The following is a 15,941-nucleotide window of genomic DNA, read 5'->3' as shown; positions in this document are numbered from 1 at the left end:
AGACAGCATCTGAAGTGTAAAAATCCAGTACGCTTCCCTTCTCTTCAAAATCAGGTCATGGTCTCCTCCCCTAGGTGGCATTAGAACCTTCTCTATGCCACAAAAACGGAGGGAGGCCACGTCGTGCTTCTTAGTGTTAAAATGTAGTGCAACTGGGCTCGTCTGCTTCTACTTCTTTTTTATCCAACCGCTCCAGGCCGTACAGACGGGGACGAGCTCGGGGGCGCGGACGGGGACAAGAAAGCCATGCAGGCGGGGAAAGCGAAAGGCCAGGACAAAGCCGGCCGTGGACACGGATCTATTCAAAGACACGGTAATAAATATATCTACAAAAGAACTCTCTGATGAACACGTATCCCTGCTATCAAAAGGACTATCTTTTGTACCTAATGGTGGTATGAATGTCTTTGGCTTAAAAGTAGATCTGTTTAGGTGTTTTAGGCAGATGAAACTAAAATATTTCTTCAGAAATCATGCTGACCTCCCTACTAATGGCCCAATCCCACCGCAGCTAGTAGCGCGGTCCCGCTCCGCTCGACTCGACTTTTGGTCTCATCCCACCGGTATAAACCGGCCCAGCTCAGTTTGATTTGGGGCTGAGTGGTGCTACTTTTAGTACCTGCCTCGTCGGGGTTCTATTCTGCCAACCCGGGTTCATACGGTGACGTGAAAACATTGTAGACGACTGATTGGTCAGGCAGAATCGTGTTTACTCTCCCTACTGACTGTCAATGCAGCGCTGCATACCAGTTTACTTACCTTCTCTTCTCTTCTCTTCTATTATGCTTTTCCATCAGTCTTTTGTTTTGCTGCCTTCGCCTCTGGTGAAATAAAATCGGCGCGGTGGTTTCAATTGTCCAAAAGTCCGCTGCTCTGAAGCGCTTGTGTAGTTAGTGCTGCGTCGGCTCCGCTAGGCCGCAGGCGCTTGGTGAAGCCGCGGTTTTGCCTGGTGAGAGGCCGCGGGGGTAGAGGCTTCACTCTAGCGCAAACCCCGTCCCTCGCGCCTGCCCCTTTAGCAGCGCTTGTGAGTTTTGACTAACAACAAAGTGATATCCATTCTCCTGGTCGATTGTCACTTTTGCCCATGTACACTGTAACACCCGCCCAACATGCTGTGATGCTATGAGCTGGCTGCTCAGGCCAGGATCAAGGACTGTGGTCATGCACTGCTCTCTCTCTCTCTCTCTCTCTCTCTCACACACACACACACACACACACACACACACACACACACACTGTAGGTCATTTAGAGGCACCAGTATTTCATAAACAGTTTAAAAGTTCTGTGTATGGATTTAATTGTAACGTTATGTTATAGCCTATTTCAGAACATGGGTGGAGGGCAGATATGCGGTCGCTATGACGACCAGGTGTGGGCGGGGGCAGATGAAGGGCGGTCGAAGCAGAACGTCCATCGGGTTGAAGCAAGTAGAGCCGAGTGGTGACGGGCTGTGCAGGGCTGTAAAATGTGGTGGAATTGAGCCATAAGGTGCCCCATTATCCTTTTAAACGTAAGAGCACTTTTTGTCCAAATGTTACGAATCCTTCAATTAATACTTTCTGTAGAATTGTGGAGCAGGAGGTCTTGCAAACACATGATAAACCCTACCATTTTTCTGAAAATCTGTCTAAAGCTGAAAAAATAGCATTGAAAGAACTAACTACTAACAAAGATATTGTTATTAAACCTGCAGACAAGGGTGGTGCGATCTGCATACAAGACGCTGTTAACTATAAACAAGAGATCTTATCTCAGTTGTCAAATGAGACCTATTATAGGAAACTCCCTTCAGACCCTACCTTGTCTTTTCAAAAAGAGATCCAAACCTTCCTGGAAGACGCAAGAGGACGGGGCTGGATCTCTAAAGCTGAATTTGACTTTCTTTTTTGTCAACATCCTATTCGACCAGTTTTCTATACTCTTCCTAAGTTGCACAAATCATTGACAAACCCCCCGGGACGCCCTATAGTGGCACAGATCGATTCCCTATTAGCCCCTCTGTCTGAGTTTGTGGACTTTTTTATTAAACCGATGGTGAAAACACTACCAGCCTACATAAAGGATTCCACTGATTTTATAAATACAATTTCCACTGTTATTGACATACCTGAGAATGTATTTTTATTGACATTGGATGTGGCTAGTCTATATACTAATATACCACATGACGAAGGGTTACAGTCTTTGAGTGTGTATTTGGAGAATAGAGATGCAGGAAAACCCTCCTAATCAATTCATTGTTGACCTTGCCACTTTTGTGATGAAATATAACTATTTTAACTTTGATAATGACTTTTTTCAGCAGATCTCAGGGACAAGCATGGGTTCAATTTGTGCCCCTAATTATGCTAATTTGTACATGGGTTATTTTGAGAAAAACTTTATCTTTTTTTTTTTTGTCATTTACTTTTTATTGTTATTTTTCTCAATGACAAAACAAAACAATATTTTACAGACAACAGCACAAAACATAAATAAACTAAACAAACAAAAAGACAGGGGAGGATCTTTTACCATTCAATCTTGTACTCATCTACATTCACATAATCATTCATTCATTCGCACCCACATACAATTCTCAATTATAAGCATTTACGGTACCCATTTACACACACCACCTTGTTTCTTCTCAGCTATACAAAGTCAGGTCTTATATCCGATACATAGGCAAGCCACTTCGACCATTTGTTTTCAAAGGAATCAGCTTGAGCTCTTAGTCTAAATGTTACTCTCTCCATTACATATATCGAGTGGATTAGATCTATCCATTCATTCACAGTTGGTATCTCTTGCTTTAGCCATTTTCTAGTCACAGCCTTTTTGCTAGCCACTAACATCACTCTCAACATATATTCATCTCGTTTCACACAATGCAACTCTTCTATATCTCCCAAGTACAGTGTTTTAAAATCAAAAATAATTTCCATCCTAAAAACCGCCTCCAGGACCTCATGTACTTTCTTCCAAAATGGAACCACAGAGGGACAACTCCAAAAGATATGGAAATGGTTTGCCATTGCATTTCCACATGACCTCCAACATTCAGATTGGTGAGAGAATTTTGATTTTTGCGCTGGAGTACAGAAGTATCTAATCACATTTTTCCAACTAAATTCCCTCCAGGATGGTGAACTCGTCATTTTCCATTGTTGACCACATATTCTGATCCAATCTTCTGGAGATATCGTGGAGCTTCCCTCTGCTTCCCATCTTTCCTTAATATTCATAGTATGGTCACCTTTTAGACTTTGAAGAGCCATATACAACCTAGATACCATCTTCCTGTAACTACCATCATCGTATGCATTCTGGAAGATACCAAGGATTTCCATTCCCATTGCTCGATCATTTTTCGGGAATGTCTTATCTATAAAGTTCCTGATTTGTATATACCTAAAATGATCCTGATCCTGCAAATTAAATTTTACTTTGAGGTCCTGGAAGCTATACACTCTACCTTGGTTCAAGAGAGTACAATGTGCTGTAAGGCCACTAGGAGCCCAATTTCTAAACGTTGAGTCATATCTACTGGGAATAAAATTCGAATCGTATGCAAACCACTTGAATATTGTCGCCCTATCTTTCAAATGATGTTTTCTAATTATTTCCTTCCATGTTTTAAGAGAGCTAATTACCAAAGGATTATTGGGATCCGACAGGAAATCAGTCGATGAAGGGTCCCCTATCAACGTATTAACTGGAATTCTCTCACTCATTGAGCCTTCGATCTCTTTCCACCGGGAGTTATAACTTGGAGTACACCAGCCCACTAGTGGCCGGATCTGGGCCGCTCTATAATAGTCCCTCATGCATGGAAGGCCTAAACCCCCATTCTCTTTTGCTAGTTGCATTATTTTATATCTAATCCTCGGCTTCTTCCCTGCCCAAATAAATCGTGATATAATTTTGTCTAAATCAATAAAGTATTGTTCAGTTTTTTCAATGGGAATCGATTGAAAAAAATATAAGAATCTTGGGAGGATATTCATTTTAACTGAGTCAATCCTTGAGCCTATATTTAAATACGGGATTAAATTCCACCTACTTATGTCTGTCAAAATTTCCTTTCTAAGTGGGCCATAATTAATTTCTTCCAATTTGGACAAATCTGTGGGCAGGTTAATCCCCAGATATTTAATTGATGACTTATCCCAGCACATTTGGTATTTGGATCGAAGACTATGAGGAGGATTATAATTTATATTCAGAATCTGAGTTTTTCGTTCATTGACTTTATAGCCTGAGTATGACCCATATTCTTTAAGCACCGCCATCAAGGCCGGGAGAGAGTCTGTTGGGCTTGAGAGGTACACGAGAATATCGTCTGCAAATAATGCTAGCTTTTGTTCCCCGGCAGCCATTTCTATTCCCTTAATCGAGTTATTCTGTCTAATCCATTGTGCCAATGGTTCGACAAAAATTGCGAATAACAAAGGACTGACCGGACAGCCCTGTCTCGTAGACCTCTCAAGCAAAAAGGAGTCAGTTAGCTCACCATTGATCTTTAATCTGGCTGATGGCTTGTCATACAAGGCTTCTAATGTCTTAATAATGACCTGATCAAAACCAAACCTTTCCATAACTTTAAATAAGAATTTCCACCTAACCGAGTCAAAAGCTTTTTCAGCGTCTAAACTTATAAGCATAGCTTGTATTTTATTTTGATCTATATGCCTAATAACCTGCAGGGACCTCCTGATACTATCGTGAGTCTGACGTGACAGAATAAACCCAGTTTGATCTAAGTTGATTATTTCTGGTAGAATTTTTTCCAGCCTCTTGGCAATAATTGACGTAAACAGTTTATAATCAAGGTTCAGTACACTAATTGGCCTATAATTCGCACATTCCGATTTGTCTTTCCCTCCTTTAGGTATAACCGAGATAATTGCCTCCTTCCATGAATCCGGAGTTTCCCCTTCTTTCAGGACCCAATTAAAAGTTTTCAACAGAATAGGTGTCAGGGCCCCCTTCAGGCCCTTGTACCACTCTGTAGTGAATCCGTCAGTGCCAGGGGACTTGCCTGCCTTCAATCTAGCTATAGCTGAATATATTTCTTCTTGTGATATCTGTTGGATCAGTGACACATTTTGGGCTTCTGTAAGGGTTGGCAAATTTAGAGATTCGAGCATAGACTCCATTTTCTGATCATTATCAACCTGGGGTTGTGTATATAGCTTCTCATAATATTCTTTAAAACAGTTTTTAATTTCCCTCATCTGATAATGAAGAACATTAGTTCTTGGATCCTTTATCTTGTATATCATGTTATCTGCCTGTTGTTTTCTAAGTTTGTAGGCCAACAATTTTGAATATTTGCTACCACCTTCATAGTATTTCTGTTTAGTGTATAACATCTTTTTTTGAATTTCCTGTGTACATATTTCTTCAATTTTATTTTTTTTATTTTTTATCTCTATTTTAATCTTAGGGTCAATTGTTGTCTTATGCTCAAATTCCAATACTTTCAATTCCCCCTGCAGGGTGTTAAGTTTTTCGGCTCTCGCCTTCTTAAGAAATGATGTTACTGCAATCACCTTTCCCCTCATTACCGCCTTACAGGCGTCCCAAAGCACTGGCGGACTCACCTCTCCATTGTCATTAAATTCTATGTAGTCTGATATCTCCTTCGTAAACCTTTCAATATTCTGTTAATTCAATATATTGGAGTTAAATCTCCAGTATGTAAACTTCCTCTCAGAAGCTGCTGATAGGGACAAATACACTGGGCAGTGATCCGAGAGATCCATCGTTCCAATATGGCAATCTTGCACCTTACTGCTATCTGACCCAAACATTAGGAAATAATCGATTCTCGAATATGTTGAGTGAGGAGATGAAAAAAAGGTATAATCCTTAACTGATGCGTTACGTTGCCTCCAAACGTCGATCAGCCCCAGCTCAGATATTATTGAGTTTATTTTCCTTGTAGTTTTTTTGGATTGGCCTGATCTCAGTCCTGATGAATCAATGTGAGGATTCAGAGTAATATTGAAGTCACCTCCACACAAAAGAGTTCCCTGTGCTTCTGCCGCAATCTTATCCAATATTTGTACATAGAAATCTGACTCTGAGCCAGGTGGAACATACACATTATAGAAAGTAAACAAATTACCCTCAATTTTACCCTTTATCAATATGAATCTTCCTTCTTTGTCCTTTATAGTTGTTATATGTTCATACATTATTCTACCCGAAATCAATATTGCTACCCCTCTTGTGTGCTTATTCCCATTTGAAGCGTGGAACACATACTTAAATCCTTGTCTTCTGAGCTTTTCATATTCTACCCCTGACATGTGTGTCTCCTGAATCAGGGCGATGTCAATGTTCTCTCTCTTCAGTTTTGCCAAGGTTCTTTTTTGTTTAACTGGGTTACGAAGCCCATTTACATTTAGCGAAATCACATAAACCATGTGGTGCGTACATTCATCATTTTGGAATTGGGTGCGTTGCTATGTATGAGAATGTCCTTCCTCCTTGTAGGAATCATATATGAAAAACAAAACCCGATCTCCCCTTCGAGTAACAAAAAACAATAAGAAATAACAGAAACTTCCCAGAGCAGGGGGACTATGGTCCCTCTATAGTCCCTGTTGGTGGGTGGAGGGAAAAAAAACCCCCAAATGGTAGGGCCCCCCCCTAGTGGAGGAATGCTTGTACATTCCATGACCTCTAGATAAGTCCAACATAGATGAACATGCTTGTCTGGTCAATCGGTAATCCAAAATAATAGTTTCCTAAATTATTATACTTATTTATAGTCAGTAGGTAACTAAAGCAGATCTTCCTTTAATTAAAATAAAATGTAAAATAAAATAGAATAGGAAATGTCCTCTAATTTACTTCCCTCATTTACGTACAGTTCTTTTGTGTTCTTCCCATTCTCCTTTTACTCCTGCGACTCTGCCCTCCTGAACGGCTGTAACTTTTCCTTCACTCTCGTCTCCATTCGGCCCCCTCTGATCCTCTCCTCCCTCCGTTGCCATGGAAACGCCTTCTGTATACGATCCTCCATGGAAGAGCTCGTGTCCCCTCTCGGAGCGTCCAGGTGGAATCCCCTCTCATTCATCTCACGTGTGGCATCCTGCGCGTCCTCGTAGGTCTTCGGCCCGGTGCTCCAGTGGATTCGGATCCTCGTGAACGGTGTTTGGAATCGGATCCCTCTTTCCTTGAGAGCTTTTTTGATTCCCCCGTAGGCACGGCGCTTCTCCATCACTTCGTAGGCGTAATCGTGGTCAAAGAAAATCTGTTTATTGTTGATTTGGATTTTCTTCTTCCAAGCCAGCTTCAGGATTGATTCCTTAACTTCAAACTGCAGGAAGTTTACAACGATGGATCTAGGATTGACATCGGGTCCTGGCTTTCTCGCCAGCGCTCGGTGTGCGCGTTGGATTTGAAGAGACATACCTTCGGGTAGTGTGAGCTCCGTAGTCAGCAAGTTCTCCACGAAAGTAATCACCGAGTCACCCTCGGCCTCTTCCCGTATCCCGTATATCCGGATATTATTTTGTCTCGACCTACTTTCCAGGTCTGTCACCTTTTCCCGTAGCCTGCGTTGTTCTTTGAGCAGCGATAGCATAGCTTCTTTGGTTACTGACCCGCTCTCTTCCACCACCGCAATCCGCTCCTCCGCCGCGGAAATAGCCTGGCCCTGGGTGTTGAGTATTTCCCCGACCTCCGTTAGCTTCTGATAGAGTTCGACTTTCAGCGTTGTTATCTCCTCCTTCAGGTCTTTCTTTATTTCCCCCTTAAGTTCGGAGAAGGCCGAGTACATATCTTTCTTGAATTCTCGGAGTTCTTTGGAGATAGACAGCATTTCGTTGAGCAGCTCCCCTCCGGTGCTGAGAGGGCCTTCTCCCGGATTTTCGGCTAGCACGCCCACGCCATTCTCAGAAGTGGCCATTTCGCTATTTTTCCGACGTAAAAGCTTCAGTTACCTTGTTGTTGGGTTTCTTTTCTTTTCTTTTCCTTCCCCTTCCACTCATTTCTTACTCGAAGTAGTTTATTTATTGAATTTTTCAAGTTTGGGGGTGAATTTGATACCGATTGAGACAGAGCACTTAACTATGCGACCGCCTCAGGCATGGCTCCACCGGAAGTCCGAAAAACTTTATCTTTAACCCCATAAAAAATAAGTATCTTCCCAGGTTGCTAAAGTATTATAGGTTCATCGATGACATTTTCTGCATCTTTCAAGGTGATTTGGAGGAGATGAATGACTTTCTTATTGTGTTAAATGGTTTCAAAAATAATCTCCAGTTCACATGTGAATGGAGCAAAGAAAAAGTGCATTTTCTTGACATGTGGGTAACTATGAAGGATGGTGAACTATGTACAACCATATATTGCAAAGAAACTGACAGAAACACTTTACTTTTAGCGACTAGCGCACATCCCATTCCACTGAAAAGGGGTTTGCCCAAAAGTCAGTTTTTCAGACTGAGGAGACTATGTCAGACTACACAAGATTATATTGAAAAAGCATCGGATATGAAATCGAAATTTCTTGCAAGGCGTTACCTCACAGACTGGGTTGAACAGGCATACAACTCAGCTTTAGAAAAACCTCGGCCTGATCTTCTAAACAAGAGTCAAAAAAAGAACAAACTTTATTCAACCACATGTATAACAACATATTCACCTCATAGTCACCTGGTTAGATCATCTTTTTTAAAACACTGGCATATACTAAAATCTGGCCCTGATTTAACTCACATGTTCAAGGATCCAAAAGGGGTCGCAATCTAAGAGATCACTTGGTTCATGCAAATTTCTCATACAACAAACCCAAAAGCCAGATTCAAACTAAGCCCTCTGGAAAATGGCAATTACCGATGTGGATCTTGTGCTCAATGCAACAACACAGCAAAAACATCACACTTTTGTCACCCACAGAATGGGATTAAAATCTTTATTAAGAGTGTCATAACTTGTGCGTCTACTCATGTTGTTTATTTGATAAAATGTCCATGTGGCCTAGCCATATTATAGCATTACATTCAATAAAAGTTCATCATTTAATCAGACAGCGTCTGAAGTGTAAAAATCCAGTACGCTTCCCTTCTCTTCAAAATCAGGTCATGGTCTCCTCCCCTAGGTGGCATTAGAACCGTGTCTATGCCACAAAAACGGAGGGAGGCCACGTCGTGCTTCTTAGTGTTAAAATGTAGTGCAACTGGGGAATCTTTATCTTGGCGTCGGATCGCACTCTTGTGTTCACAAATTCTTTGTTTGAGTTTTCTGATGTTTATTTGGATGATGTTAGCCAGAAACAAACAATTATTTAATTCACATCTAACTACTAATAAGAATCGTGGTGTGTGTGTGTGTGTGTGTGTGTGTGTGTGTGTGTGTGTGTGTGTGTGTGTGTGTAGAACTAATGCATTGTTTGTGTGTCTTTACTAGAACTAATGATGATCCAACATTTGTGTTTCCAGAGGTCAGCACCACAGGCGGAGAGCAGAGTCTCCAGTACCCAGCTGTCTGTCTATGAAGAGTGACTGGTCTAAAGATGCTCCTCTACACTTCAGTAATGAAGCTGGACCTTCAGACACAAAGTAAGAGGACTGCTTATACTGGAAGCCAGTGGTTTCCAAACTGGGGGGGGGGGGGCGGGGCAGGTGCGGATAGGGCAGAGGAATGACGGGGGCCACGACACGTACCTGTAACACTCACGATTTTTAATCCTTTCTCCCGCTGTGCTCCCGATTGGTAACTTCTCCTGTTACTGTCTTTCAGAGGCTGTAGCAGGCTGAGTTTTGAAGCTAGACTGAAGTCTCTGGTATCATATGAAACCAGAAGACCTAAGGCATACATTGATGCCAACCATGTCATGCTAGCAGCTAGCTTGTCAGGGAGAGGGCTAAATAACACTTGAAAGTTAGGCTACATTTTGGCAATGGGTAACCCTTTGTGTTACAGGTCCCTAAAAACCAGAGTTGGGGTCTGTTACTCAAAAAAGTAATGTATTACACATTACACATTACTTTAAAAAAAAGTAATGCCTTACTTTACTTGATTACTCCCTGGAGAAAGTAATTTGTTACACTACTCGTTACATTACTTTTGCGTTGCGACCTGGTGCTGTGCTTTTGATTACATTGCTGTCATGGAAGAGGAGGATACAGAAGCTTATGCGGGGGATATAGCAGCAGTGGAGAAAAAGCTGATTGACTGCCGCAAGAAGTATGTTGAAACTGATCTAAACCTCAAAAAGGCAGTGTGGCTGCGTGTGACTGACCTGTGTAACAGTCTAAAAGACGATCTCAAGCAGAGTTTTGATCTGGCCGAGTCGTACAAGAAGCAAGTAATGACTTATGAACAGTATGTTTCGGTGCGTACTACATTGGAGAGCAGAGTCGAAGCACAAGAGGAGTTTGTGCGGGACTGGGCCGACTACATCCCTGAAGGGGAGTTAACTAACCTCAGGAACAGCTACAAAGAAAACAAGGAGAAAAGAAAAGTGACTATGGCTGCGTTGTCTGACCACCTGCGCAAAAGTGAGGAGCGCGGTGGTGTTTGTGGTGAGAGCGGTGGAGAGGCGACCACCGCTATTAAACTCAGCAGTCATGTGGACAGTGATGGTGGACAGAGTGTGAGCGTAGTCACGCCCACTATTCAAACCAGTGCAGGCAACGGCGGAGCCCCGGATGGTAATGGTAACTCACCTGAGGGAGAGCGAAAAGTGGGCGCACCGCCGGGCTCTCCTCAGCTTCCATCGCCAGACCAATTCCCACTACGGTCCTTGGGCTTGAAGGCTGAGTCCGATTCCTTTGGATCACAGCAGCAGCGAGGGGCGCATGCTGTGCCACCAGACAGCGGCGGCGCGAGGCGAGCACACGCGCCAACCTACAGTCCTAGAATTGCGCTCGCACCCATTAGCCTGCCAAAATTCACCGGTGACAGGAGGTGCTACTGGCGCTGGAAAGGTAATTGGAGCACCCTCCAAGCATTAGCTGAACCCACAGGCTCACCTGAGTGTATGCTATTTCACCTACTGGACAGCATCAGTGACTTGGTGAAAAAAGAGCATAGACTGTCTTATTGCCGTGATGCTGGTGAAGTCTTCCGAGTCCTGGAGGACCGCTACGGGGACATGTAACAAATAGCAGACGACATCGTATTGGAACTACAGGAATTACCAGCTGTGCGCAACAACCAACCAAGAGAGGCGTTGCAGTTGATTCAAGCTGTAGAAAGAGCACTGTTGGACCTTATAGACTTGGGTTGTGAGGACGCTATAAAAAATCAGCTGGTGATCCGGTCACTTGAAAGTAAGCTGCCGGACAGTATGAAGGAGAGGTGGCTTTTGTACCGGTGCGACGCTGCTAACAATGTCAACCCACGCAATCGGTTTGACAAACTATGGCGCTTCCTGAGGGACCAGAAGACTGTCCTGGTGCAGCTAGAGCAGCTACAGTCCAGCCGACGGTCGAGCTTCGCCAGGGCGGGTGAGGCACAACCCCGCGAAAAGCCAAGAGAAAGACCAGGGGACAGACTGCAGGAGAGGCGTTCGTCTACCAGGGCTACGGCGAGCGAGACCAAGGGAGAATCACAGCGGGGTCCTTGTACCGTGTGTGGTGAAGAGGGACATACTGGACGTTTGTACCGCTGTAAGACATTTAAAAAGGCCAACCCATCAGAGAGGAGGGCCCAAGTAAAGAAGGCAAGAGCTTGCCTGAGATGCTTGGATCTCCATGGAAGTGACGGGCCGTGCAAAAATAACTTTCTGTGCCGCAAAGACGAATGTAAGAAGGGCGACGCCCTTGCAGATCACCACTTTTTCCTGTGCCTTAAATCACCAGTCAAAAGAGACACTGCCAGGGAGGAGACTAAGGGAGAGAACAGGAGAGAAACCCGTGGTCCGACCGAAGAGCAGGAGGCTCTATTCGCTGGCCTCGGTCTGTCTCCAGGGCAGCTAGAAGCTGTCCGTAAGGCCTGCACCAATAAAGTGTCTTTGACAGTGTGTGCCGGCCAGGTGGACAATTGTGGACCGGAGGAGCATCCTGTCCTCATGATGTTGCTGGACGTTACGACCAAGAGAGGAGATTGGGTCGGAGCGTTAATTGATCTAGCCTCTGACACCAATTACATAACTCACCAGGCAGCAGAGAGGCTTGGTCTAACCCGTGAACCAATCACGCTGGTTGTGTATGGTGTAGGCGGAATGGAGGCGAGAGTGGACACTAAAAGGTACTTTGTGAGCATAAAAGTAGCAACAAAGAAGGGGACGTGGCGGCTCCATGAGATGCTCTGCTATGGTCTAGACGAGATCGCCAAGATGGGCCAAGCAGTGGACTCGCAGCGTCTGGAGAGGTTCTTCCCGGGTGCTGTCAAACCGGGGGAGCTGATCCGCCCAAAAAAGGTTGAGCTGCTCATCAGTACCCGAGAAGGCCGTCTTGCACCCCAGCGGATGATGCGGTGCGGAGACCTGGTGCTGTGGGACGGGCCGCTTGGCAAGACAGTCAGCGGCGTGCACCCAGAACTGTTCGAGGATTTTGAAGTGACTGCGTGTCACTCATCGACCCAATTTGCATGCTCTATGAGGGCGGAGTCCAGGAGAGTCGAGGTACTCCATAACTGCCTGGAGCTAAAGAGCAGCAAAGGGGTCGGAACCACGGCGGCGAGCAATGCTGAGGTCGTGAAGTGGCTGCAGTGGGACAGCATTGGGGCCGCTTGCGACCCCGTGTGGTGGTTGCCGTTGTGGACAGTGTGCCCCTGGGGGAAAGGAGATGACTCTTGCTGATGAGAGAGAGTTAGAAATCATCAGAGGAGGACTGACCTTCAAGGTGAGCGATGCTCACAGTGACAAGCCCCACTGGGACGCCAGGTACCCCTGGAGAGAGAACCCTGCTACCCTGCCCAACAACCGCAAAGCTGTCGAGGCGACGTTCCTGAGATCAGAGAGGCGCCTCGAAAAAGACCCGGTGTGGAAAGGAGCCTACACCAGGCAGGTGCACGACATGGTTGCCAGGGGGGCCACGGTCAAGCTAACCAGAACTGTGTTGGACAATTGGAGCGGAGCTGTGTGGTGGGTGAACCACCTGACAGCACCTAACCCACACTCTGTCTCCACACCGGTCAGGCTTGTCTGGGACAGCAGCCAGGAGTTTAGGGGTGTGAGCCTAAATTCCATTCTGCTGAAGGGCCCTGACGTCCTGAACTCCATCCGGGCGGTGTTGCTTCGTTTCCGAGAGGGGCTACACGCGGCGATCGGTGACGTAGCCAAGATGTATAACTCGGTGTGGCTGGAGGAGCAGGAGGTGCACGTCCACCGATTCCTGTGGAGAGACTCTCCGGCCGAGGACATCGAGGACTATGCCGTGGTGCGGGTTAACATGGGCGATAAGCCAGCTGGCTGCATCGCCCAGGTAGCCATGCGCGAAACCGCCCATCTGCCACAGTTTGCCCACATGGTGGAAGAGAGAAGCGTGATAGTGGACAACGCCTACGTGGACGACATATTTGTGTCCCACAACGACCCCCAGAGACTGAGCGAGATCCTGGTGGGGGTCGAAGCCATACTCGCAACCGGGGGGTTTTACCTGAAACCCTGGGTGCGGTCTGGCCAAGGTGGGAGGCAGGGTGTTGTCTCCGCTAAACCAGAGACTATCGTGTTGCCTAACCAACTTCGAGCAGAAGACAACAAGGCTCTGGGAGTTGGTTACAACGTAAGTAGAGACAGTCTCTTTCTGATGGTGGCCATTAACTTCTCCACAAGGAAGAAGAAAATGCGCACCGAGCTCGACCTCACCGTGAAAGACATAGAGGAGAAGACACCTGATCCCCTTACCCGTCGCACATTGCTGAGCCAGGTAGCTGGACTTTATGATCCCCTTGGCCTGGTGACGCCCCTGAAACAAAAGGGCGTCATTCTGGTCCGGAGGGCTTTTCAGGAGGCCGGGACATTGACCAAGGATACGTGGGACCAGCCGCTGTCTAATGAGCTACGCGGGAAGGCGATCGAGCTCTTCAAGGACTATGCGCGGTTGAGCACCGTCTCTTTCCCTAGGAGTATAACACCCTTGGGTTGGGAGGGTAAACCCTGGGGGATTACATTCTCCGATGGCAGCTGTGACTCCTATGGGGCGTGCTCTACCTGCGCTGGGAGACCCCGGGCGGGGTTGAGACGCGGCTCGTGGAGTCAAAAGCCAAATTGACCCCCCTCGATCAGAAGGGCGAGGCGGTTAAGGCGGAGATCTGCGGGGCCGTCTTTGCCACGCGCCTGAAGGGACACATGCTGAAGCATGGACGTTTAGAAGTGGAAAAGTGGTATCACTTTGTGGACAGCCAGACTGTGCTGGGGGCGATCCAACGAGAGAGTTATGGGTTCCAGACCTTCTTTGCTAACCGTGTTGGTGAGATACAGAAGGCTGGACCTGTAACTGATTGGTGGTGGGTTCCCGGTCAGTATAATGTGGCCGATCTAGTCACAAGAGGATGTTCCCCTGAACAGCTTGACGGGGACTCCCTGTGGCAGAAAGGTCCCGAGTTCTTGACCAAACCAGTCGGGGCCATCGTCGGGGGAGGTGCAACTGCAGAGTCTTCTCCGGTCGGTGCCATGGGGGCCTCTCCAGGTGGTGCTCCGGGGTCGTCGTCGTCGGCCCTTGATATCTGCAGTCCGAGGAGATTTTGGGGCTCGGCTCTCGTGAGTCAGATGGACCTTTCAAGGTACGGGACCTTAACCAAACTCTGTGGGGCCGTGGGGTGGGTCCGCAGAGCCGTGCTCTCATTCACCGGGATTCGGACCGGTAAGCGAGTGCGGTGGGAGGCAGCGCTCACAGTCAAAGAGCGCGAGGCTGCGTTTCAGGACTTGTGCCTCGCTGCCCAGGCAGGGGTGTCCTTCCCCATGACAACTCTCAACCGACTCGTTGTGAGTAAAGAGAAGGAGACAGGCCTTTTACTAGGCCGCGGCCGTATCCAGACAGAGGAGATTCCCGGGGTTCCGTTGATCCCCTACAAAGAACGCATCAGCACCCTTCTCGCCGAGGAAGCACACCGGGCCAACCATGAAGGCGTTGCCGGTACCCTCCTCCGGATGAGGAAGAGGGCCTGGGTGTTACAAGGCCCTAGGACCGCCCGCCAAGTGGTTGACTCTTGTGTACACTGCCGGAAGCGCAGAGCCAAGCTGGGCACTCAAGTAATGGGCAATCTTCCCCCTGCACGCACCAGACCAGCCGCGCCTTTTGAGTACACCACGCTGGACTTGTTTGGCCCGTACACGGTCAGAGATGCGGCGAGGCGGAGGGCGAAGATGAAGGTCTGGGGTGTAGTATTTAGTTGCATGGCCTCGAGAGCGGTCCATGCAGACTTGGTAGAGAACCTGTCGACTGAGGGCTTTCTCAAGACATATCAGCGATTCACCGCCTTGAGGGGTCATCCCCAGAGGCTCTGGTCCGACATGGGGACCAACTTTGTGGGGGCCAAACCAGCGCTGGAGGATCTCTACAGCTTCCTGGCGGGCATCAACAAGGAGGATGTCCAGGGGAGAGCAGCGACGGCCGGGACTGACTGGGCGTGGGAGTTTAGCCCTGCAGACTCGCCGCATCGGAATGGAGCAGCGGAGGCGGCTGTTCGTGTGTTGAAGAGAGCGTTGAGCAGCGTGGGTGAGGAGGGTGACCTTACCACCTTGGAGTTTCAAACCCTCCTCTACCTGGCTGCCAACCTCTCCAACGAAAGGCCGATCGGAGCAAGAGCCCAGGTTCAGGATGAGACTGTGGACGTTGTGACGCCCAACTCTTTGCTACTGGGACGGGCGGGGCCCAGTGGTGATACCCGGGGATTTGACTTCCCTACCTACCCGTTCAGTCGTCTACGGGCTGTTCAGGTGGGGGTAGACAAGTTTTGGAAGCGCTGGAGTCAATTGGCTGGCCCTCACCTTTTCGTCCGACAAAAATGGCATGCTCCGGCCAGAAATGTTGCTGTCGGGGATTTGGTC

General features: G+C 47.0%; 1 protein-coding gene across 1 annotated transcript in view; it reads left to right on the top strand.

Annotated features, from left to right (window-relative positions):
• Positions 1-8,070: 8,070 nt before the first annotated feature.
• Positions 8,071-15,941, top strand: part of LOC310791567 (protein NLRC3-like) — a gene marked incomplete at both ends in the record, with an annotated part of 33,454 nt that continues 25,583 nt past the window's right edge. Inside the window, 2 exons of the mRNA XM_083653234.1 lie at positions 8,071-8,102; positions 9,442-9,561. Coding sequence (XP_083509360.1) covers positions 8,071-8,102; positions 9,442-9,561 — 152 coding nt within the window. The remainder of the gene's footprint in view (positions 8,103-9,441; positions 9,562-15,941) is intronic.

The sequence above is a fragment of the Poromitra crassiceps genome, assembly GCF_964638095.1.
Source record: "Poromitra crassiceps genome assembly, chromosome: 16".
Taxonomy (NCBI): Eukaryota; Metazoa; Chordata; class Actinopteri; order Beryciformes; family Melamphaidae; genus Poromitra; species Poromitra crassiceps.
Note: the sequence above shows the minus strand (reverse complement) of the source record. Positions and strands in the feature narration are given on the sequence as shown.